At 38.5% G+C, this 26,133-nt stretch overlaps 1 protein-coding gene across 6 annotated transcripts in view; it reads left to right on the top strand.

Moving 5' to 3' along the window:
* LOC107757665 (CREB-regulated transcription coactivator 3-like) overlaps window positions 1-22,842 on the top strand; it is a 65,938-nt gene extending 43,096 nt beyond the window's left edge. Inside the window, exons 5-16 of one of the 6 annotated variants that reach the window (XM_016575244.1) lie at window positions 6,390-6,452; window positions 7,433-7,536; window positions 11,646-11,684; window positions 12,087-12,172; window positions 13,593-13,642; window positions 13,743-13,960; window positions 14,662-14,927; window positions 16,274-16,354; window positions 16,409-16,519; window positions 16,644-16,727; window positions 16,822-17,047; window positions 19,316-22,842. In XM_016575244.1, the coding sequence (XP_016430730.1) occupies window positions 6,390-6,452; window positions 7,433-7,536; window positions 11,646-11,684; window positions 12,087-12,172; window positions 13,593-13,642; window positions 13,743-13,960; window positions 14,662-14,927; window positions 16,274-16,354; window positions 16,409-16,519; window positions 16,644-16,727; window positions 16,822-17,047; window positions 19,316-19,521 (1,534 nt within the window). In that variant the 3' untranslated portion in view covers window positions 19,522-22,842. Of the gene's footprint in view, window positions 1-6,389; window positions 6,453-7,432; window positions 7,537-11,645; window positions 11,685-12,086; window positions 12,173-13,592; window positions 13,643-13,742; window positions 13,961-14,661; window positions 14,928-16,273; window positions 16,520-16,643; window positions 16,728-16,821; window positions 17,048-19,315 lie in introns of all 6 variants that reach the window. The other 5 variants (XM_016575233.1, XM_016575239.1, XM_016575225.1 and 2 more) reach the window with 5 other exon arrangements.
* Window positions 22,843-26,133: the final 3,291 nt, after the last annotated feature.

Genomic DNA, 26,133 nt, shown 5'->3' with positions numbered 1-26,133 from the left:
CTCGAACAGGGTACAAATACATATGTTGACAGGCAGGTAGGAAAGCCTATCATAATGTTCGGACCGAACATTTTGATTGGGCGAACATTTCTTGGTCCTATGCCTTCCACAGAATATATAAATGCATATAAATACATTTAGACCACTTAACTTAATGATTGCTATCGAGATGTGAAGAGACTTTCAACCAGCATAATAAAAAATGTTTCTGAAGACAATCACCTATTGCACCTTTAATAATAGACTTCACTGTGCTTCTAGACATTGATAAAGCCTTTGGAATTTATTTGTATCCATCTCCTGAATTGTGCCTGTCCACAACTTTATCCCGGAGATCTTTTGACAGTGCCTTGCTACTCATCGTTGATTGTTTGCTTCAGTTGCACTACCAAGGACTGAAATGCTCCAGGAAAGCTCTTTTCATGCTGAGCTAATCAAAATGACCACAGCTGATCACAGTTGAAAGTCAAATGGCTTTGTGTGCCATTGAGAAGGTGATTCGCTACACCTGAATGAGTTTACGAGTCATTTTTAGGAGGGGGTGATCCATTTTCCAACTCGGTGATTGTTTTTTTTTTCTTAGATGTTAGTGCTATATCTTTCACTTGGATGTTATATCTTGCACTGAGTAAATACAGCTGGATAAAACAAAAACTGTATCCGTCTTCATTTCAGGCTGCAAAGCAACAAAATGTGATTATTTTAAAGGGAGGTGATTCTATTCTATACCCACTGTGTGTGTGTGTGTGTGTTTGTGTGTGCACACAAAACAGTTCTTTCTGGTCCTCTAATCTGATTGGCTGAGAGGAGTGCAATATTCTAGTGATAACAGAGCTCCAATCATTTCACCATTTGTATCACTCCGCTTTCGGTATTTCTCACAGCAAGTGTAATGGCGGACAACCAAATCCACTATAATTTTTATAAATAATACTGTTTTTGTGTCATGGAATATGCTTTTAAGAGTTTTTAGGTGAGAATGTACTTGTTTAGACTTCAAATATGCGGTTTGTTATTAAAGATAACGTCTATTTGAAAATTTGCTTCGATGTTTTGGGAGACGTGAGCTCCAGGGCGTCATTTACATTTAGTCATTTAGCAGACGCTTTTATCCAAAGCGACTTACAAATGAGGACAATAAAAGCAGTCAAAACTAACAAAAGAGCAACAATATATAAGTGCAAATGACAAGTCTCGGTTAGCCTAACGCAGTACACGTAGCAAGGTGTATATAAATATATATATATACACCTTCACACACACTCACTCACTCACTCACTCACTCACTCACTCACTCACTCACTCACTCACTCACTCACTCACTCACTCACTCACTCACACACACACACACTTTCACACACACTCACTCTCTCACTCACACACACACTCTCTCACTTACAAATACATATGTTGACAGGCAGGTAGGAAAGCCTATCATAATGTTCGGACCGAACATTTTGATTGGGCGAACATTTCTTGGTCCTATGCCTTCCACAGAATATATAAATGCATATAAATACATTTAGACCACTTAACTTAATGATTGCTATCGAGATGTGAAGAGACTTTCAACCAGCATAATAAAAAATGTTTCTGAAGACAATCACCTATTGCACCTTTAATAATAGACTTCACTGTGCTTCTAGACATTGATAAAGCCTTTGGAATTTATTTGTATCCATCTCCTGAATTGTGCCTGTCCACAACTTTATCCCGGAGATCTTTTGACAGTGCCTTGCTACTCATCGTTGATTGTTTGCTTCAGTTGCACTACCAAGGACTGAAATGCTCCAGGAAAGCTCTTTTCATGCTGAGCTAATCAAAATGACCACAGCTGATCACAGTTGAAAGTCAAATGGCTTTGTGTGCCATTGAGAAGGTGATTCGCTACACCTGAATGAGTTTACGAGTCATTTTTAGGAGGGGGTGATCCATTTTCCAACTCGGTGATTGTTTTTTTTTTCTTAGATGTTAGTGCTATATCTTTCACTTGGATGTTATATCTTGCACTGAGTAAATACAGCTGGATAAAACAAAAACTGTATCCGTCTTCATTTCAGGCTGCAAAGCAACAAAATGTGATTATTTTTAAGGGGGTGATTATTTTCTATATATACTACTGATATATACTACTGTGCAAAAGTCTCAAGGTAATGATACACGGGGCAACTTTTTGAGCAATGTTGCTGTCAACAGGCAACCAGGTAAGACACAGGTCCCACGGCTGATCTAAAGTACCCAGATAGAAATTTGTTGCCCATTCTCAATGGGAAAGCCCAAGCAACATTGCAGAGCAACATTGCTCAAAAAAGTTGCCCCGTATATCATCACCTTTGTGCCACTAATATTTTCACCTACCAAAAAAAAAATGGTTTTAACTCCGTTATTTCTACCAAACATTCCTTTTGCCATTAATTGTAATAATCCAGAGAGATTTGTATGCACAAGGAGTCTGAAAACAGCCAGTGCTCCACACATAGATCTGATCTCACCATCATTCAGTCCGTCTGGAATTACATGAAGAAACTGAGACAGACTAAATCCAGAAGAACTGTGGCAACATCTCCAAGATGCTTCAAGAATCCTACCTGCAAAGCTACCTGAAACTAAAACCTAAACTTTTCAAGGTACTGTAGTGAAGTGGGAAGGCGTTTGGGTGGCAGGGGATGATCTTCCTGCTTTATTGGAGTCTCATCCTAATGTATGCCCTCGAGGAACTGTTTACAGCTCTCTCAACACATCTGTGATGCATTACCTACCGCAGCACACACTGGGTAAGGGTTAATGAGCTGAAAAGGGTGTCAGCGCAGCTCATTAACCCTTTCCGTCCATTCACCACATAATTAGGTGCGACCAGTGCAGATTTCTGTTGCTTAATCACACAATAACCTGGCATAGGGGTGGCGGATGTGTTTTGTGTTCAGTTCACAGGGCCTCACATCTACCACCAGAAAAGGAAATGTGAGTGGACTAAGGTAGTATGTTGCCAATAAAAAGATGTTGTTAGCATTGAAATGGTCAAGGGAAAGAGCGGCTGATACTGTAACGTTAATGTAAAGTGTTTAGGAGATTTTTATCGTCCATTCCTTTTAACATTTTTCTTTGACTATTTTTTTACCACCACATATTCTCACGTCGATGTGTGACCCTTACAGTACTAACATTAATATGGTGTACAATCTGAATGTCTGTGTTTTGCCAGTGCCCCAGAGCTCAGTTGCGTCCGTAGGGAAGACAGTGCTACTATGATACTTTCAGGCTCTGCTCTCCCTGGGGTACAGCTGTCCCTCTGGTGTTTGGGTAAACGGGGCTGGTTCTGAATCCTTGGCAACATCCATATGTTTCCCTGTGGAGCTCAGCTGGACTGGGTCAGGAGCATGGGTCAACGCTGTCCTCTTAGTCCCACGCTCTCCCATCCTGGATCTGAGCTGCTGCTCTTCCCAGACGAGACTTCCTCTGGGAGGTTTTCTAGAAAGGCATTCGTTCTCACTCAAGTGTGATTCAACATCGATAGGCTTTCATTAAAGAATCTCTCCGTTTTTGGTGGTCCGCCTGATGCCAGTTTAAAAACATGTGTTTTTCACATTGTCTCTGGCCACAGGTCAGCTTTAAATAACAATCTGTTTATGAATCCTTTTCTAGCAGCTTTTACCAAGATTGCTTTGGTTAGGAGTCCACTCACTTCCTGATGCATTTCTGTTTATGCTGTATACTGACTTTGAGCTCTTCTACACTCAAATCGTTATGTGTTTGAATTACATACTGTATAAAATGTCCGTCCATTTGGATTACACAGTTTTAAAGGGATAGTTCACCCGAATGTTGGTAACCAAACAGTTGCTGTTAGCCATTGACTACCATAGTACTTTTTATCCATACTATGGAAGTCAGTGGCTAACAACGACTGTTTGGTTACCAACATTCTTCAAAATATCTTTTTATGTTCAACTGGAGAAAAAAATTCATACAGGTTTGGAACATCATGAGGGTGAGTAAATGATGACACAATTTTTGGGTGAACTAACCCTTTAACGTAAACAAACTAATAAACTGGGATGCATATGTCATACATACATAAAACCGGTAAGATTTCTGTAATAATTCTGAATGTGTTTTAAATGCACATTAACCAGGTGAATATATTTATCATCAATAAATCCAGTTTGTTTCAGTCTTATACATGTAAACTAAGTGAATGGAGAAGGCCGTAGCTCCAAACATTCGTCCAAAAAACATATATCAAATGTCTTTAGGTGTGTAGATCCAAGCAATTAAACAATCTAAGAATGAATAAAAAAAACTGCACATTCAGAATCGTCCAAAAATCTACTTATTAGAGGCCAAATATAAATCAGAGTGCAGCAAAATGTTTTCGGGTTTAACCCTTGAATGAGCGCAGATGTATGTTCAGTAGCATATTGCACTGAAGAAGTGTAAAACCCGAAAATATTTTGCTGCACTTCTGGACGATTTTGGAGGAGTCCAAAATGAGTTCTTTTTTCATTCTTGTATTGTTCCACAGCTAGCCATATTTTAACCATGTTCATACTTTTTAACGGAATAAATTTAGTTTTTAATTGTTTAAACTATTTATGCTGATTCTAAGCAGTTGGAAGAAATGCATTTTGAAAATATGATTTTAAGCCTTAAAATCCAATTGTGCAAATAGTTAATAATCAACTAATAAACATTTATGAATAACTGACAATGCATCATGTTGAATTTATTATTGTAATTCAAAATGGACGGAAATTGTATTTTAAGTGTTTCATTTACAGATATCGCTGTAATTTACAGACATTCTAATTTACATACAGGCACTGACTTTAGTGCTCCATATTGCATGTGTAGCTAAGCCCTAATACACTTCAAAGCAGGGGCAAAGACCAATTTTACAGGGAAATGTGAAGGAAGGCCACTTTCTGTTGCTACAAGGAGTATCTTTTTCTGCACAGGCTGCAGTGTATTGGTGGAGCATTACATCACCCAAGTGTGGTCTGGCGTACTGTAGCCTCTCCTTAGCAGTAGGGCAGGCTGCAGGAAATCTGTTTATTATTTCTTTTTATTGTCTTGGTGATAGGAATATGTTAACCTTCTTAGTGGGAACCAGCTTCTATGTTCTGGCAGACAGCAGCGTGCACAGGCTACATCTGCTGGGCTGCTTGTGCATCTACATGGTGAATGTCATTATGCACGCATGTCTTGTTTTGTGCTCTTTCACACACTTGCCATATGTTATTACTCGCCGTGAGTCATGGCACAGCTGAGTTATTATATCACAGATAGAAGTATTTTGTTAGCTTCATATACACATCAGTTTAAAGGTTTGAGGTCGGGATGATTTTTCAATTTTTCAAATTTTTTTTGTAAGAAGTGACATTTATTTGAACAAAAATACAGTAAGTATTTTAAAATGAAGGCAGATCTGAATTTTCAGTGTCACACGATCCTTCAGAAATCATTTTAATATGCTGATTTGGTGCTCAAGAAACTTTTATCCATGTTGAAAACAGTAATATTTTTGAGACTTTTTTTCGTCTTGTTTTTTCGTCTTGAATAAGAAGATTAGTAACATTCTAAATGTCTTTACTGTTAATTTTGATCAATTTAAAAACTAAATAGAAATATTAACTACTTAACTAAAAACTTAGGGACAGAAAAAAAATGTTGAACGGTAGTTTATTTTATTTAGCCTAATTGGTTAATAGTTAACAGCACATTATATGTGTTCCCTAGAAATCAAACCCATGACCTTGCTGTTGAAAGCACCACGCTTTACCGTTTGAGCTACAGGACCAGAATTGAATAGAGCCTAGCATCTGTTTTGACTTGGGACAAAAAGAAACCACTTGGCAACCACCTAGAACATCCTAGCAACCACATAGAAATGCCCAGGCGTTGTGAGAGCAAGTTCCACAGTCAAGTTCTGGTCGCATTTCTTTTAGAAATGGTCTCTGAATTGCGTGGCTGTCACAAAGATTAAGGTTTTTATTTGTGTCGATTGATTTAGTGGCCAGTAAGATGTGTTTGTTTATTTGGTTGAGTCTATATCCTGATTGCCCAGTATGGTTGCTCTGCTGCGGTGTTGCCTTCATGTTTCTTTTGGTTCATTAACCATTTAAGATATTATAGCACTTTTGTTTGCTCTCAGACGTTGCAGCTCCAATCTAATTGAAGCAGTAAATCAGTGCTGCACGCAGTACTAGACTAACCTGGGGGAATAGGCTCTGGTTTCTACAGCTCTGTTTGTTTTCTTGAAGGTGTCACAGAGGAATTCTGTCTTCTGTCTTTGTCTCTCTGGCTTGCTCATGCTGCTGTACTAACCCCTGAGCCAGGGCTACAGGCTCAGTACAGTAGTGAATAACACGTGACTGTTTTCATTTCTGAAGGGAGCAACCGCCATGGACCGAAGAGAAACGCCCTGGATTTAGATTAATATCACAGCTCAACAGGTGACCTTTGACTTTCAAGTTTCTCACAGATCTCCTCTGGACCTGTCTCTTGTTTGTTCTTATTGTCATCCCTTGAAGATCTCCTTTTCTCAGCTCGTTATCCTTAGATTTGTTTAAAACTGTTTCTTGATCAAGTCTTTATACAGACTTTTATACTGTTTCTCTACTCAGCCAGCTATTCTACGTGAACTAATATTTCCCTGTGCCAAACTAATCCAAACCAGCGATCATTATTTCTACTAATCTGTTTTTTTCCCTTCACCACACTCATTATTGTGATGTAGAGTGACTTCACCCTTGAACTTTTGCTCTACAAATAGAGAAAAGAGGACTGTGGTTTTTTTTACATCACCTGAAAATGGTTTAAAGGTCCGACCTGATAAAGGATGTGTAGCAGAGAGAAGCACTGGAGTACAGTGAAGTGCTCTTGAGAGTACCGTCATGTGTAGTTGCTTAATGAAGGCAGTGAGCGAGGGCAAGGGGTCATGTTGGCATGGCTCACCGAAGATCTCCTTTTCTCAGCTCGTTATCCTTAGATTTGTTTAAAACTGTTTCTTGATCAAGTCTTTATACAGACTTTTATACTGTTTCTCTACTCAGCCAGCTATTCTACGTGAACTAATATTTCCCTGTGCCAAACTAATCCAAACCAGCGATCATTATTTCTACTAATCTGTTTTTTTCCCTTCACCACACTCATTATTGTGATGTAGAGTGACTTCACCCTTGAACTTTTCCTCTACAAATTTTTTTTTTTTACGTCACTTGATAATGGTTTAAAGGTCAGACCTGATAAAGCAGAGAGAAGCACAGGAGTACAGTAAGGTGCTCTTGAGAGTGCTCTCTTCATGTGTAGTTGCTTGATGAAGGCAGTGAGCGAGGGCAAAGGGTCATGTTGGCATGGCTCGGCTCAGCAGTTTTTTTGGTGGCTCACTCACCGAGCTGTTTTCCTCCTTTCTTCCTCTCTCCTTCTGCCACAGAACAAACTCTGACTCAGCTCTGCACACCAGTGCCATGAGCCCAAACCCACAGGATCCTTTTGGCAGGAACCAGCAGATGGGCAGAGGACCTCCTCAGCGAAACGGTGAGCTTGGCTTCCACCTCCTCCTCCCTATTTTTGTGCTAGTTTAATACCTCCACAACCATACTGTAGTTTTACAAAGCCATTGTTAATGCATGGCATAACAGTGTGGTTGAAACAGAAATGCAGGTGGTCAAATGGATTGTACAATGCCATTCATAGATGATAAATCAATTATTTATACCAGACCCAAATCAAACCGTCCCACCCAGTGCAGCGTGTTTGCACGACACAGCTGGGGCTCACTGTCATGTTGTTTATCTAGTTGTCTTGGTTACAAACACAGGCATTTCAGAAGGTACGCTGAAAATGGCTGACAATCAGCCCGCCCAGAGTGCTGTTGAAGGATGTTTCCTCTACCCTTATTTTTCTGATTTCTTGAGCTTTTGAAAACAAATTAATGTACAGCCCCATGAGCTTTATAGATGCAATAGTCTGGCTCATACTCCCCTGAAAGGACACATAGCCAGAGTTCACAGACACATGCTACAGTGAAGATGTTTGTTAGACTACAGGATTGTCATAGGGTGGGATGATCGGTGCAAATGTTTTATCATTAGAACAGTGAAAGTCTGGCGGAGAAAGTTACGGCTGTGCCAAAACAATTATGTATTGATCTTTTTTTTCATGACATTGCATCAGCACTTCAGGTCCTTTTTAATATATTTTGTTCATTAATATAATTTCCTTCAGTTTGATTAATAAAAACTGGGCCAGGGAGTGCATTTTGAGGTTGATCATCTGCTTGTGCATTACTGATGTTTGTTACATATAAACATTGCTTTGCGGATTGTTATGTCACATCCCTTTCTAGTATTCTTACATGTATCATGTGAATTACAGGATATGCATGGTCATGACGTGAAGAGTTTATGTAACATTACACAGACAGGCACTATTATAGTAATCTCATGCCAGTGCATACACTTCCGTTCAAAGGTTTGGGCTCAATAAGATGCTTTTTTATGTATGTATTTATTATTATTTTTAAATAAATTAATACGCTTATTCAGCAAGGATACATTAAATCAAAAGTGACAAAAACATGTATAATATTTCAAATGACTGTATTTTTAATCAAATGATCAAATGAGTGCACTCATGGTGAGTTTTTTTCAAAATCATTAAATTATCCTAACTTCATCTTCATAACAAAATTTCAGACCAGAGAGTGATATATTTTTTGAATCATTTAAATATTGTTGTGTGGGACACAATGAGCTCAGAGACTGCAAGCTAAGCATTTAAAAACTCTATGTACTAATGGTGTTCTGTGAATGAATGGTGCTGGCAAAGGGCTTTAGAGATAATGTAGTATTCTCACATGAAACGGAGTAGAGGCGTAAACCATATTTGATATGTCAGCTGTTGAATGCTTGAATCTGATTGGTTGACAAACATTCTAAGGTGTGCAATTATTTTCAGGGAAACGCATGGCTAAAGTAGTTCCAGGCAGGTCTTGACCACACTACCGCATGTCCGTATCACTTCGCAAAATTATTTCCGTTATTATTTCAAAGGTCCCTACAACAGCAAATAACCAAAACCCACAATGACTGACGAAGCAAGTAAATACAGTAAACAATGCGATGAAAATGACCAATTATTTCCATGTTTTTGCCACAAAATTACATTTAATTATGTACGGAAAGCACATACTCTCTTTCTCCTGCTCTCTCCCATACAAACGCACACACATACAATACAGACACACACACTCGCACACACGGAAACATACATGTGCACAGAAATGTGTTGTTAGCGCTGCTTTGACAATTTTATTAGTAAAATAGTTTAGCAAATTAAGAGCTATATGACATTTCTTACTTGGGTATAACGGCAGATGAACTTACAGTTTCACTATTAGTAGAGACGCTACACTGTTGAGAGACGCATAGACTCAAGTAATTCACACAAACTTAATCGCTTTTGCATTCACTCTGTTTATCACTTGCTCTCTCACAAATTGATTTGCAGGCATTTAGGCTTGAGATTGTGGCTCATCTGAACTGCATATCCAAGCTAAAAGCATCTTTGTGTAGTAGATCTTTGTTTAGTCAGTAGGTTAAAATAAGATATTGAATGAAGATGTGGAGCAAATAAAATGGTCACATGTACATCGAGATATGGAGCACTATAACTCAGAGGCTGTCTGTGGCCCAGGGCAGTTGTTTTCTCAGACACTTCAAACTGATAAGAAACGTCTTCACTTAAGGACATGGCAGACAGCATGCTTTTAATATCTGTCTGGCAGCTCATCTGAATTATGCACACAGTTGACTGTGGAGGTGTGCAGTGAGGCTCACGTAATGTGAACAAGTACAAACCAGCCTCTCACATGGGACAAAAATTGGTCTCGCTTCCGCTATCACAGTAGTCTCATCCCAAACCTGCCAGCCAATGCAAATGTGCTATTCATGTGTGGATCCCCCGAAAGCATTAAGACCGTATCGTAACTGTGTGCCACGTTTAACTGCTTGACTCTGACCCTACTGAGATTTATGATTTGACATCATTTATAATAATTACTGCTGTTTTTAGTGTTTTAGTTTGTTTTTTTTCTCCACTGATTTTGTGCAACATTTTGTTGATTTTGGGAGCTTGCTATACAGATAATTATAGATAAATGTAATTGCAAATAATGTATTTTAACATAAACTATGGCGTTTTTTAGGTACTTTTACACTTCAAGATAAAACGTGACAAAACTCTGGACTCAGGCCAACGTTTTTCTGTTCTAGTTGTCTTTTTTTCGTCAGTTATGGTGTTGAATGAGACTCTCAGTGAGGGGGAAATGAGGTGTCGCCGTACTGTTTGTTTGATTCATTGTGCGTCGCAGTTGGGCGTCTGAGACCGGCAGCTTTGTTGAAGCGGTGGAGCTGGTTGATCTGGCTCTGGGCCCACACTGCATCAGTTCTGGGTCAGCATCGGCAGAGGAAGCAGAAAGGAGGTTTGTTTTCCACAGGATCTCTGTGGTGCACACAAAACAATGCCTCTCCATTGATTCACTTTGCGCTTGTGGTCACAGATTTCTCCCAATATGCTTTTTTGTGTCCTCTCTTTTTTTTCTTAATGAGACAGTACACACTAAGAAGCCATTTTCAATTCCCCCCTCTGGAGTTTGTGCCCTCTGTCTTCAGTGGGTGGAGTGAGTGTGCACTCTGAATGACTCATTTCAATGAATCAAAGGTTTGTGAGAAGACTGAACTGAACTTTGCAGTGTAAAGATATGTTCAAAAGATTGTTTGTTTGTTTTGAAAGAAATCAATGCTTTTATTTAGCAAGGATGCCTAAAAAACTGATAGTAAAGACATGTTACAAAAGTTTCTATTTCAAATAAATGTTTTTGAACTTCCTATCAAAGAATCCTGAAAAAAAATTATCTTTGTATTCACAAAAATATTAAGCAGCAAAACTGTTTGCAGCATTTATAGTAATAAGAAATGTTTCTTGAACACCAAATCAGCAAATTAGATTGATTTCTGACGTGTCATGTGACACTGAAGACTTGAGTAATGATGCTGAAAATGTAGCTTTGCCATCACAGAAATAAATTCTTTTAAAATATATTCAAATAGAAAATAAATGTTTTATTTTAAATTCAGTTATTTGATATTCCACAATATTAATTTCAAAATGCTTGAGGAGCATGAGACTTTAAGAAATAAAAACTTAAAAACATTTTATCAACCCCAAACTTTTCAACAGTAGTGAATGAAGGAAAGCTACTTGCTAGAGGCTGTTACTTCTTCACGCCAGGCATTTTAGGAAGCACCTTGTTTTAAGCCTTTCACTTTTTTTTATTTTTTATTTAAACTTCAGTTTGTTATATTATGTTGTTTTTACCATTATGGAAAAAAGCCGCTAAAAGGGTCTGAAAGTTGCTAAATCTAGTGCTAAAGTCACGCTTGTGTGTGTGAGACGCGGGAGCTGATGGCAGGGGGCGGTGGATATTTGTGGCGGTCAATGTGGATATTGTGGATGAGTTCTTCTGTGTCATCACGTTCTATTAGTTCTACAGCTTCAGTTTCTGGGGGGGGGATTACATGTGTGAATGCAAAATGATTAACTGCTCTTTGATCTAATTGGCCTTTCTCTTTGTGGTCGTGCAGCCAGCATGAATGAAGCAGAGGTGGACAATTCTGGAGATGGTAAGTGTGTTGTCATGCTTGTTGATTCTCTATCATGTGTTCAGCCCACCAAAAAAAAAGATTCACTCCTTTAATGACATCATCAGCCCTCACAGTACTCCGCTGTGGTTTGCTGTAGTGGGCTGATGGATGATGTTGGTGTTGTGGAACAGTTGGTGTGCTCTGCTGGCGGTCCCACTCAGATTACATGTCTCTCATATAGTTTACCGTAAGATAACTTAATAAAGCTCGCTTTTTTGGTTGAGTTGTAGGATGCAGATTGAGTATTTACTTTTACTCTTTTGTTGACAAAATGAAATTAGTGACTTAAAGATGTGCAGCCCTAACTGTGCAATTTGAATAGGGGATGCAGCAGGGATGATTTGAATTGTTTAATGAGGGACTGTCTTTTTTCCTCTGCAGTGTTCTCATTTCATGCTGTCCCTAATGAGGAGAATCTGCTCGGAGTGAATAAGCCACTGCCAAAACAGTTATGGGAGGCCAAAAAGGTGAGTGCATGAGGGCTAGTGATGTTATAGTATCTGTAGTACTAAGTAACAACTCAGTTGTAATTCGGTTGTGACCAAAGAAATCAGAATTGTATCAAAATATCAGATGTGTAACTGTATAAAGGCAGCCTAATAATCCTCTTACTGGCCATTATTACCAGTGTTGGGCAGTAACGCATTACCTAGTAACGCGTTACTGTAATTTGATTACTTTTTTAGTAACGGAGTAATTTAACGCGTTATAGTTTTCAAAATAGTAATTAGAGTATAGTTACAAGCCGATGTCTCTATACGTTACTGCCGCATTACATTGCTGACAGAATGCAGTGTTTTATAATCTGGAGATTGTAAAAAGGATGTAGCACATGCACTGTCGAGTCCAGTGCCAGTGGATTACAGACCTGCTTTTCCGCAACAGAGTGCCGCGGGACAAGATGTGCGACTGGGTAGGAGTAATCAGTAATCAGTAATTTGATTAAATTTTCAGAGTAACTTGCCCAACACTGGCTATTACTAACAAAATAAAGACCTGTGTTCAATAGCATGTTAGTTTTTGATTCGTTTCGTTACCAAAAAGTATTGAGTATTGATCTAAATGATTGTTTACCGAAATTAAGTTATATTTTTTGGTTATGTATTGAGTTTGAAGTTACATTTATTTGTTCACTTTTTACTCAGAAATCTGTCTGGCTTTGGTTGACCTCTATATTTTGCTTGTATTGGTTAGTCTGTTCAATGCTTTGTGTTTCTAAATTTGTCCTGTAAACCAATATATTATGCCCGCAATTTATTCAGTCATTTCCTAACTTTGACCAAGTAAAGTTGGTAACTTTGATCTAGAGGAAGTAATTCTATTAAAAGTTGGCGTGTAAAAGAATTTGTGATTGTTTTTCTTCCCTATTGTAACATGTATTCAAGTACAAAAGCTTCTCGACCAGGGAAAATATGCAGGGTGGAATTTTGTTGTCCATGGGGAATTGATTGTTGTTTGTTAATTACAGCAATCATTTGATGTGAGTGACAGTTTGCTGGAGGGATTGAATCTAGGATACCTTATTACTCAGTCCTCACGTCAGCATACACGTCATCAGAGAAGAGATGACATAGTAAGGAGAGGGGCATGTTAATTTTTTAACAGGCCACGTGTGTGTTTTTTTTTTTTTTTTTTTTGAAAAACTAATGTTGTGTGTGGATAAGTGATTTATATTAAACACGGCAACATTCCATAAACAAATTGTCAGTTTTGATTTCATGGCGACTTTAACAGAATCTTTGTGCTGTTGATTACATATTAGTGTTATTAGTATGATGCCACTTGGTCTTACCAGCTACAATACTAATTGATTGTCTGTAGATAGCAGTTCGGCAAAATGTATCTCCGTGAGTGTGGATATATAATGCACATGTTGCCTGGTTGCAGGTGCAGTCTCTGTCCTCCCGGCCAAAGTCCTGCGAAGTTCCTGGAATCAAGTAAGTTAAGAGAAATTTGTGTGCATGTTGATTGGTTGCTTACTAGATATTTGCTGTACATTTAAACATGCTGAAATTGTCCGTCTCTGTTTCTCTGCAGTATATTCCCTTCTCCAGAGCAGAATGCAGGTTTGTCTCACTACCAGGGCACTTTAAACACTGGCGGGTCTCTGCCTGACCTCAGTAACCTGCACTTCCCCTCTCCGCTGCCCACTCCTCTGGACCCCGACGAGGCTGGATATCCCAACCTGAGTGGAGGCAGCAGCACCGGCAACCTCCCTGCAGCCATGATGCATCTGGGCATCGGAAACTCACAAGGTCAGTGGGTTTACTAAATACAGCATAAACAGACACCTTAATACTTGTACTGGATTTCACACATGCGTAATCTCATAGTCTAAGAATAAAAAGAGCTTTTGTTTGTGACCAAATCGTTATTCAAGGTGGCTCGTTTGCTGTTAAAGCATCTCCTGGCTTCGGAAGAGCCTGGCTGAACGCTCCGGGCTTTGTTTAACGGCACACTGTAGGCTTAAACTGTAGGTGCTTTCTGGGGTATGAATGCCATGTGTTTTCTAAAGGGCCACATCCATGCAGAAGACCACAGCTCTCCTCCTCTCTCTTCCCCCCCTTTTAAATCCATCCGCCATCTGATCGCTCTCTTTGACTTCCATTCTCTTCAGCTTTATTCTTTCCATTCGCTCTCATGTCTGGGAACAGGGTGTGCTGGGATGTTTCTGCTGCCCGTTTCTAGCTGATTGGCTGATCCCCAGAGACACAGCTGACCTTTAACCCCTGAATTGGCTGCTCATAAACAGCTCTTTTCTCTCTCGCTCTCGCTGGTCCAGTAACCTGCAGACAATTGCTCAGTGTCTTTTCTGAGGAGTGGACATCAGGACAGGAGCCGGCCTGCACGCAGTGACTCATAAAGCCATTATTGGCTTATCTCGGTTTCATTAAGGTGGTTCAAGAAGCACTTTTGACCCCTGAAGCTGATTATGTCATGTTTGCTGTCCTCGTAGGGCTGTCATCCTCTCTAAGCAACCCTTCCATCCAGGCGTCCCTCACCAACTCTCAGCTACACTCATCTCTCAGCAATCCATCAATCCACACATCTCTGCGTCTCTCCTCGCTGTCCAACCCTCCTCCGACGGGCATGGCGAGTTCACCCAGGAGAAGGCCGGCCCCCATTAGTCCCCTGACACTCTCTCCAGGGGGCGATCAGAGGCGAAGCCTGGGCAAGCAGCTCTCCCCGACAATGTCGCCCTCTCTCTCTCCGATCACACAGGTGAGAAAGTGCTCATTAAAACTCCTCATCCAGCATCTCATGTTCTTCGGTGGTATCTTTACTCAATCCTCATCCAGACCATCACCGGCTTCTTGTATTAAACTGCTTACAGGGCTCCAGAGTGTGTCTAATGTGGTTAGACTTTTCAGGACTACAAATAAAAAAAGGAAAAATGTAATTATGCATTACCATTTTCTGCTGTTAATGCTGCAAGTCGAACAATCAAATGTGTGGTGATACATCACTACCGATTGAACCACACAGCACAGTCCAATTATATACATGGCATGAGTGCATAGCAAAGGGTTGTTTATTCTAAGTTTTTGGATGGCGCCCCACTGATCAGTTTTGATCCTGCAAGGGTTTGTAACAGATTTCTGTGTTGAATTTAATTGGTTGCACTGAGCAACACTGTTCATGTTGGTCTGGATTTTGTGGCACAACAATTTGAATTCAACACAGAATTCTTTGCTACAAATGGTTAAAATTTCATTTTATACTCACTCATGTCATTCCATTCAAAAATACAGTAAAACAAAAAATATTGTGAAATATTATTACAATTAAAAATAACAGTTTTCTTTTTTTTATGTATTTAAAATGCGTTTTTTCCTATAAGTCTGTATTCCTGTATTCTAGTCGTCAGTGTCACATGATCCTTCAGAAATCATTCTAATATGCTGATTTTGTGCACAAGAAACATTTCTTATTATCAATGTTGAAAACAGTTGTTCTGCTTACAGACCCCAAACTTTTGAACAGTGGTGCATGTCATAATATATATTATAAAGAGCAATTGAAGTTTAGACCCTGTGGTTAAATAAAAAAAAAGTTTTTGTAACGTACCGAATCAGATGCTTCCCTGTATAATTTACAGCAACCACAGAGAAAGCAAGACGGAAATCAAATTGAATCAAGAGCTTGGGAATCAAAATGTAGTCTAATCGAAATAGGAATTCCGAATCAACACCCAGCCCCAGTTATTAATTTTGAAGGAGCTCTTTTCCAAACAATGGCTGTTCATAATTACCATGTCTGTCATGCTGTTAAAATGAAAATAAAAAAGGGCAAAGGAGTGGTCCATATGACCCGTGTAGTGTCTTCTAAAATCATACATCATTTTTTTTGTGTGTGGAACAGAATACCAAATCAGGTGCTAGTACCATCTGTAAAACTTGATGCCATCATTCTCATGTTTTCCAAAAATGTATTTATTTTGTGGAGCCCTGTGCTTACAAATGTGGCAGCTGGTTTGTTGTTCAAGTCTGCCAAGAACAGGGTGTTCTGTAGCGTACCGTAGCTAAGCTCCCAGTCAAATGATTTTATAACTTTCCCATTCTCTTTAGGGTGTTGCCTTGGACACCAGCAACTTGCCGATGGAGCCGCCCCCTCCCTACCCCCTTTACCAGCAAACCCAGCAGCCCCTGCAGCAGCAGCAGCATCAGCAGCAGCAACCTCCTCCCCAGTCCCATCCGTCTATTCAGCAGAGCTCCCAGCATCCAGCGGTGCAGCAACTACCAACAGGTGGCCAACAGCAGCACCAGCCTGTGTCCCCACTGCAGAGCGTCCCGCTCGACTTTAATTCCAGTGCTGTGAGTTCCTATTGAAACATTAGTTGAAACAGGGAGCTGAGGAGAATAACTAATATTCAGCAGTTACAGATGCTGGTTATTCTTGGCTGAACAGGAAAACACTGAATCTTATTTTTGCTTGCAGCACAACAGCATGGGGGCATTTTTTAATGATCCCTTTATGGAGCTGCAGTTTTCTGGACGTCAGTCCAAGTGTTCGTCCTATCAGGTAAAGATATGAGGAAGATCTCTCTGATTCCTATCTTGGTCATGTTTTGTCTTATAAACAGTGTAACAAATATTTTGTGTGTGTGTTTAAACAGCAGGATCAGTATAATATGTTGGAGAATGTCATGAGCTCTGTGGCAGGAGGGTTTGACCCTTCCTCCAACCTCTACTACTCCCAGGCTGCCCTCATGGGCTTGGGCGGTAGCCATGGCAACCTGCAAGACCACCTTCAGATGAGGCCCAATATGCTCTACTCTAATTGTGGAGGAGGAGTGCCCAACATCATCCTTACAGGTTGGGATGATCAAACAGCAGGTCGTTGTGAGTCATTAGGAGAATTTACCCTCTTCGTTTTTCATCCTTGTGCCCTGCTTTCAAAGCACAAACTCTGATTCTTAAAATGAGTTTCATTCATGGCTCTTGTTTTATGTAACTGCCAATAAAATGTAAATGGCAAAAAAATAGGAAATGTAACATTCAATAGATATGCTAGTGGACTTTCATCTAGTCGTCCAACAGCTGACTACAGTGTCTTCCATGTTATTATGCAAGTGACATATAAGTAGAATTTCAGTAAAATAAACATTCAGATTTTTGTTTTAATAGAAAGTGTTTGTTTTATTTCTCATATTTTTTTAGATAACTGGTATCAGTCTCATGCAGGTTTGGTAAATAGTTTGCCTGGTCTTCTTAGGTAAATGGTGAACCTACTTAAAGAGGTTGTTCCAAATTATTAAGCAAGTCACGTTTCTCATGCAATCTGGTGAGGAAGAAAGATCTTTCTGAAGATGGAAATCATGAAACAACTAATATTTTGTGAAAACTGAATAGAGATTATCGAACTGTCAAAATATTTCTGAGTGAATCAGAACAGAATAACTCGATCAGATAAAGGCTTTTAGGGAAGGTTTCTGTCAAAGTAATTAAGTGTATTAAAAGGGCAGCTGTAAAAAGATTGTTGAGCAGCAAGCAGGTATTTGAAGCTTCTGGTGTCTCTGGAGTCTCAAGAACCTCTCCATGCAGGCTGGCAGTTGTGCATAAAGCTGCATTTCAGTATTCCCCTAACCAAAGCTCACAAAGCTCATGCTTTTGCATGAGAACTGTGACTTGCTTAATAATGCAGAACATTATAATCTCCATTTACCTAAGAAGACCTGGCAAACTCGTTACAAAATCTGTCTAAGATTGATACCAGCTATCTATAAAAAAAAAAGACACTTTCTATGAAAAAATACAATCTGAATGTTTATTATACTGAAATCCCACTGATAGGTCAATTGCATAATTTTGAACAGTGTTGTTTATATAATTTGTTTTTCTTTTTTGAGGTTTGGGGTCTGAAAGATTTTTTATAATGTTTTTGAAAGAAGTCTCTTATGCTGACCATTTATTTGATTTAAGACCAAAGCTCACAAAGCTCATGCTTTTGCATGAGAACTGTGACTTGCTTAATAATGCAGAACATTATAATCTCCATTTACCTAAGAAGACCTGGCAAACTCGTTACAAAATCTGTCTAAGATTGATACCAGCTATCTATAAAAAAAAAAGACACTTTCTATGAAAAAATACAATCTGAATGTTTATTATACTGAAATCCCACTGATATTGTCAATTGCATAATTTTGAACAGTGTTGTTTATATAATTTGTTTTTCTTTTTTGAGGTTTGGGGTTTGAAAGATTTTTTATAATGTTTTTGAAAGAAGTCTCTTATGCTGACCATTTATTTGATTTAAGAATACAGTAAAACCAGAATTTTTTAAAAAATATATTATTACAATGGAAATATAAAATGTTAATATATTTAAAAATGTTATTAATTCCTGTGATGGCAAAGCTGAATTTTCAGTAGCAGAATTTACTCCAGTGTCACATGATCCTTCAGAAATCATTCCAATATGTTGATTTGATGCACAAGAAATATTATTATTTTCAGTTTTGAAAACAGCTGTGCTGTTTTTTGTGGAAACTGATGTCTATTTCAAAAGTCTTTAATTAATAGAAAGTTCAAAACAAATTTCATTTATCCTTGTTGAATAAAAGTATTACTTCTTCCAAAGAAAAAATAATAATTCTGGCTGACCCCAAACTTTGGAACAGTAGTGCATATATGAACAAGAACATTTTGGCATCTCACTTAATATGTTTTGAGCTGCCCAACACACGTGTTGCAGTCTTAAGATAGTATGTGAATTTAAAGATAGCAAAAATGGTATCTTGAGATGGCAACAGTAGTGCATATATGAACAAGAACATTTTGGCATCTCACTTAATATGTTTTGAGCTGCCCAACACAAGTGTTGCAGTCTTAAGATAGTATGTGAATTTAAAGATAGCAAAAATGGTATATATATTTGTTCCATTCCATTGTTTTCATCTTGCTGAACATAATGCATTTTATGTAAATGCCCCAGAAGAAACGCATCCAATTGGGGCCACGTCAACCAAAAACCAGGTAGATTATATAGGTGTAAAGGCCGATTAGTTGACTAAGCATTCAGGCAACCCACTGAAAACAAAAAATATGAAACATCTTTCACATCTCCTGTACTCACTCACGGTTCTTCTGTTTTTCGTCCTCTCTCAGACGACTCCAATCCCAGCCTCTCTAAGGACATCAGCAGTGTGTTGTCTGCAGTGCCAGAGTGTTTTGACTCAGAGGGAATTTTTCCACTTGAGGATGAACTACGTATTGAGCCGCTCAGTTTGGATGGACTGAGCATGCTCAGTGACCCTGATATGGTCCTCCCTGACCCCTCAGTAGAGGACAGCTTTCGCAGCGACAGACTTTGAAGAGCCACATCATGCATGTATACATTCATACAAACAAGTCCACGAATGTGACGACTAAAGCACAGAACCTATAGCACTCAGATTTCTATAAACATAAAAAGATCTTTACATTTTCTTAAACACAAAGCGCATGCATAAACACTACATGTTGATATAAAGTGAATCATCATGCTCGCATGAGTCACCCAGACGCCGTCTCTCAGTGGCCGCCATTGCTCAGCATGCTCCATCTGCCTCCCAAGACACCGATCATCACTCAACAGATGTGTGAAACCAATCTGGATGCTTCGCACGTGCTTTGACCTGTAAAGACAATGAAACAAACAAATATGCATGAACACATGAACCTGCCGTGTATCTACTCCTTGTGCCGAGTGACAATCACGACACCGAAGCCATAGCAATGCCAAACCGATGGCTGGATCGGGCTATTGTATTGCTGGTCTAATTCAAAGCCATGCAACCAAAACAAAATGAATGTGCTTGTTTTACACATTGCTTTTGGATGTTATCAGTAGGTCACACCAGCTTTCAATAACATTGCGGTAGCAGCAAAAGGATGGGACCATCCTGAATGTGGAGACAGTGCGAAGATGACAATATGACGTGTTATGGAACAGAAGTAGTCGACAGCCGGCCTAATACCAGCCCATATTGATGCACCAAATGCTGTGATATGAGACACCAGCAGGATGGGTTGAGCCTTCCCCCCTCGCCACACCACCCGAACTCTGTTTCAGTATCAAGATTAGAACATGTTCAGTGTAATGAACCGTCTGGCTCGGGCTACTGAGTAGCAGACACATTTAAACTAACCAACAGTCTCTGGTGTCACTGCCTGAAGTTTAGAACTAAGCTAACGGCCGATAATGCTGTGCGACAGGTTTTCAATCACCGAATCAGCGATCACTTTGCTGGCCCGTAGATGAGCCAAAGCCACTCATACACGCTCCAGGCTGTGAAAACTCAGTCCGTCCTTCAGAATGTGGCCAGTGCCCCTTATTCAAATGAGAATTGAGAATTCAATGAATTATACCTCTTCCTGCACAGTGACGTACTATAAAGAAAGGGGGAGTATAGATGATGTGTATAGAGCATTATTTTGCATATTTTTTAAAAACGATAAAAGAGAGCTTTGCCACATATATATATATATATGCCTAACAATTTTCTGACTAGAATGTATTTTTGAAACAGAAAAAGGGCAAACTGTTTACAAAGATACTACGAATTGTGAGTAGGCGCTGAAATTTTTATGATTTTGGTATAAATCTAAAAGAAAAAAAAACACATTTGTATTTCGCTGATATTGATCCAGTCCATAGTTAGCGAATAGAAGCTTTGGCTATGCAGAAGTTTAGCACAGGACTGTCTCAGACGGCAGGAACAATCTAGACCATAAAAAGGAACTGTTTTACTTGTATATTTACTATATCTTTGTGCTTATTTCAGATTTTATACAGACTTGTAATGCGGCTTCTAATATGTCAGTTGTATTTGTACTTGTTAATCTGTTCATGTTCTCTCCCTTTGAACTTTTGTTGTGGACGTTTTTTTTCGTGAACGTTTGTTGTGAAGGTATTTCTCACTGTTGTTCAGCATGGGCCCTCTCTCTGCAGCTCTGATCCTTGTGAGGGGTTTTCACGAGAAAAAAAAAATAACACTTTGGGATTTTAAAATGTTTTTAAAAGGTGTGATTTGTGGACTTGGGACATATGTATCATTGTTATCGCTCATGTTGAAGTTTGCACTGATCTGAACAAAATTGATCTTTTGATTTTAAGCAGTAGTTTTTATTTTGGCGAAAATGTTATTTGCGATGACGCAAAGACGTCTGCTTTTTTGAGGGCTCTTGCCTTTTCTCGGCATGTTATGCATGTGAAGACTTTGAAATGAATGCAGTATATTTTGTGAATGATTAGATTCAAATGACCAAATATTCTGAGATGAAGAAAGATGTCTAAATATAATTCAGGAATGTAATTTTTTTTCACCATATCGTGAGTCATTTTATGCCCATCTCTTGCCTCTTGACTGCCAGATCTGAGCAAAATGTTCCCAGATTCCCAGAGAAACGGTTATAACCAAAATCCAGAAATCCAAAACACACCCTTCTGTCTGTGTTGTTATCTGTGTAGCTTTCTATTCCACTTCCAGAGGTTGGTAATAGAAAGCAATAACACCGTTATCTGTGTGCCATGTCCACAATTTTGTTTTTGCTATGTATTTTTGCATTCATCCAGGTCATTACAGAGTTTTGAGTTCAAAACCATCTTGTTGGTCAAATCAATCAAGTCGCTTTTACTAAAATTCTTCCTCTTTTTGTTGTGCATTGTTCATTGCGGTCCAAGTAGGCGAGAAGAGAGGATGATTGACACAAGCAGAGATTTAAGGTGTGGTGACATTAGCAAAATTTTGTGGGTAAAAAAGGTTAATTGTCTATTGTCAATGGTGGAGCGACGTATGAAGCACAGAAGTCACTTTCAAACCAGTTTTCTGTTGGTCAGTGTGGCGAATCTGTGTGACTAACTTGAACCTACTGTGAAATCGACATTTGTAAACTTTTGCTGAAAATTCCCAATTGCATAGATTTCTGTTGAAATTACTGGATTTAGCCTACGAAAATTAGCCAAACAACGTTAATGTGAACCACACTATAAACCCCTGGATCTAATCTTTGATAAATCTGGTGCCCCATGTACAAAAAGCAGAACCAGATTTGACTTTCACCCCCTGCAGCTGCAGTTTCTTTGTTTTGTAACATTGTTCTTTAGGTGTGTTAGGACCTATTTTAAGAGAACATAATGTTTAAGAGGGTTGCAGACAGAAGCTCTGGGCTGTTGAGCATGTTTTGCTGCATCCTGTTTCTGCAAAAAAAAGTCTCTCTCTTTATATAACAAATATCTTTTTATCATCTCTCTCATTGTGTCATCTTCTCAGTTAACTTTTGAAATTTTTCATGAATATTAACAGTGGCATCATATTTTATAGTCTTCGGTGGTTTCATTGGGTCTGATGGTTTGTTTCTGCCTCAGATGACATGAGAGTCTGTTCCCATCATTCATTCTCTCTCTCTCTGGAAGGAGTTTTTAATCTTCTCCTGCCTTATTCTTGCTTTTGACCACTTGCTGTCCCTCTGAGTGTACGGTGATACTCTTAAATTTTTTCCCCCTGTATTTCCAGGCCCTCTGCTCTAATGGCAAAAAAGGTGTTTATTGGCTTTTTGTAAATGTAGTCTTCATAACAAGATATTAGTTGTTTCTTCTGTTTATAGAAGGAATTCTTTTTTTCTTTGTTTTTGTTGTCTTTTTTTGTCACCTTTAAAAAATGTACAGTTATATTATTTAAAAAATATTGTCATGTCCACTAGTGTTACTTTTTTTGTAATATGCCATAATAAAATCGTTCTTTTTGTGATATTACAGATGTACTAAACCAGTGGTTTTCAATCCCAAACCTAGGGACCCACAGCACTGCAAATTTTGTATGTCTTCCTTATTTAACACACGTGATTGAGATGATCAGCAGAGATCCATGAGAGATGTAGGCTACAAAATACAGTGCTGTGAGTCCCCAGAACCCAGACTGAAAACCTCTGTATTACACCACAAGGCGTTTGGTTTGTGAAGTATATTATAGTGCTTTCCTTTGATTTAATATAAACAAATAAAACTCTTTTCTGGCTCAGACATCTGCTGTGGACTTTCATTCCTGTGACATCAACTTTCTGGTGTCAGCCATTTTCTCTCCACTTGATGTCTTTTTTTATGCTAAACCACTAGATGGAGGCAGTAAGACGCTTGTGCCATTTGTAGATGAAGTACTAAAGGCAATGGATGCAGAAAAATGACTTGAAAGATGGTTCATTTTGCACAAAATGATCGGATAAAATAAATAAATAACAATAAAAAACGCTATGCTAATGTAAGTAGTAAGAACCCCTGAGCCTTAACAATTAAAAATTCAGATATTGAAATTGTGTCATTATTTACCCCCATGCCGTTCCAAACCTGTATGCATTGGACACAAAAGAAGATATTTTGAAAAGTATTAGTAACCAAAGAAGAAAAGTATTAGTACAGAAGAAAGAGTTTGGAAGGACATGCGGAGAAATAAATGACGACAGGTTTTTTGAGGTACAGTATATGCAGCACTTTTTGTAAACTGCATTGTTAGTATGTTGTGAAAAACGTAAGAAACACTCAATGAAGGGTTGAATTCCTGTGCATCCAGATGAAATCTTATCTGCTTTGACTTCGTTGATCATCTAGCCTCTGGTATCTGGTAATGCATAGCATGACACCATTAGATATTATACAGTGCTGGTACAAACCAAAGTGGGCTGGTGCTGAATAGATGTTTTTATAACGTGTGAACAATCTGTCTGGTTCTAATGCAGCAAAGCGTGAAACATGTCTCAAATATGTGGAGATGCCCTGGCAAGCCTTTCATTACTGTGATCCCTTACTCACGATAATGGATTTTAAAACGCAGGTAGCCTAGTAATAACATGTTGGACAGCAGTGAGAGGAAGAACATGATAAGAGCATGCTAATCTCTTTCACCGCTGGAATTCACATAAACTCTCGTAAGGCCAGCTATCGCTCCATATATCGATTATATACCAAGCAGGGCCGGCTGCAAACTTCCAGGGTGGCAATAAGTCTTAAAACGTAAATAAAACGTAAATAATTTAGTTATATTAACAATCTTAATTAAAATGTAAAAAAACAAAACAAAAAAAAAACACTACAAATAAAGATGTACATTAAACTGACATTATATTTTTGAGTTTGTTTTATTTCATCAGAACTACCAGAGATACTAGATTAGATAGGAGGGCTTTAAATATGGTTTTGGAATAACTGATATATAATGTGTCAATAATCAGAGGGAGTGAGATTTAATTGACAAATTTCAGGTGCTAAACTACACTTTCCTCTTTTGATTCCCACCCAGCAGGCCACGTTGTTATTTGTTTAAACACCGGATTTGACGTCCGATGACCAAAATTCAGTGTCAGGACAATGTCTAATGCCAACATCAATTTGACATAGAATACTGACGGAAGCTGATGTTGATATTTTGCTGGTTTTACAAATTTTTACATATGTCCAACATTGGAGTCCAAAGTCTTTCTTACCTTATTTTGACATCCAGTGTTTGTTGGGCTCTTTCCATACATTTTTGCTTTTGACTGTATAAGGAATCTCCAGAGATGTTTTATACAGCTCACTCCTTTAAGTTCTTTCTGTTATCTACATCCAGGGTGCTTTTAATCATGTTTACATTCTAGAGCTTAATTCTCTTAATTGCAGCTAGATAAAATATCATTCTAATCTCAAGCAGGGAGTGAGAGAATTAAAATATTGAGAAAATGTTTATTTTCATTGCTAAGTGATGTGATTAATCTACAGTCAGTCTAAAGGCTCAGTTTTAAATGGTTCAGTTTTTTGTTGTTGTTGTTGTTTTTTCATTTTTTCCAGAATGGTGGATACCACCCCCTTGCATGTCCCTTCTTAGTTTAATGAATGGTTCAATTAAGTTATTTGTTGTTATTTAGGGAGGATGTCAGCAACTCCTTGTCCTGGAGAGAAGACTTGTGACCTCTGACTGCAGCTGAATGTGATGATGACCACAAACACATCAGTTCAATGTGTTCTGATTGATGAAATCTAAACAGCTTAAAATCACACATTCAAAGTATCCAGACCATTTTCTTTCTTACGAATTCTTATATTTTGTTTTTGTAGATAACCGCTCACACCTCAACCCTCACTGGGCTTGTTAAATCAGTTCAAACCCTCGGGATGTGTGCTGTAGGGATTTAGCCGAGTTCTTTTGGCAGCTTTTCTTACTTTATACTCACTATTGCTTTGCCTCATTCTGCCCTTAGCTTTCAGCTCTGCTGATTTGTTTTAATTCTCACTGCATTTCAAACTTTAAGGTTGACTGTGTTCTCCACTTAAGTACTAGCTTTTTTCTTCAGGTAGCTTCTCCATCCTCTCAGGAGCCACATGTTTCTTTTGTACAGTCATGTCTGATAATTCTTGATAAATTTTGCTGTCACAACTTCCTCATCATATTTCTAATGTGTTAAACTGTTAAATCCAGTTAAATGTGATGTGGATATAGTTTAAAAGGTGTAAACTGTGTGTATGATTTACCGTATATACGACTGTGGAATCTTTACTGTATTTAATACCAATGCTGTTTGTCAGTTCACTTATCTGGGAAACTGAAACCGGCGCTACATTCATGTGTCTCACATAAAAGTAACTCACTCTTGTTTCATACAAGACCAACTGACACCAGCTTGCAACTCAAGTTATTGACACTGTAAATGACCTTAGACAACTTCAGAATTAATACTACTGTAATATTGAAGTTTTTATCTTTTTGCTATGCTGACAGTTTTGAACATTGTAATGGACTATTTTTTCTCAGTAGAAACTTTAAGATAATATACAGGTAAATTTATAATAAATTATAATTTCAACTCAAAATCAATATTGCATTTCCCCATATTTATTTAGTTGGTAAAAAAGCCATGTAATAGGCAGGATAATGTGCAGTCAGACAGTTGTTATTGCAAAATAAACGTGACGAGGT

This window comes from Sinocyclocheilus rhinocerous, unplaced genomic scaffold (genome assembly GCF_001515625.1).
Source record: "Sinocyclocheilus rhinocerous isolate Xijiao unplaced genomic scaffold, SAMN03320098_v1.1 scaffold252, whole genome shotgun sequence".
NCBI classification, from domain to species: domain Eukaryota; kingdom Metazoa; phylum Chordata; class Actinopteri; order Cypriniformes; family Cyprinidae; genus Sinocyclocheilus; species Sinocyclocheilus rhinocerous.
Note: the sequence above shows the minus strand (reverse complement) of the source record. Positions and strands in the feature narration are given on the sequence as shown.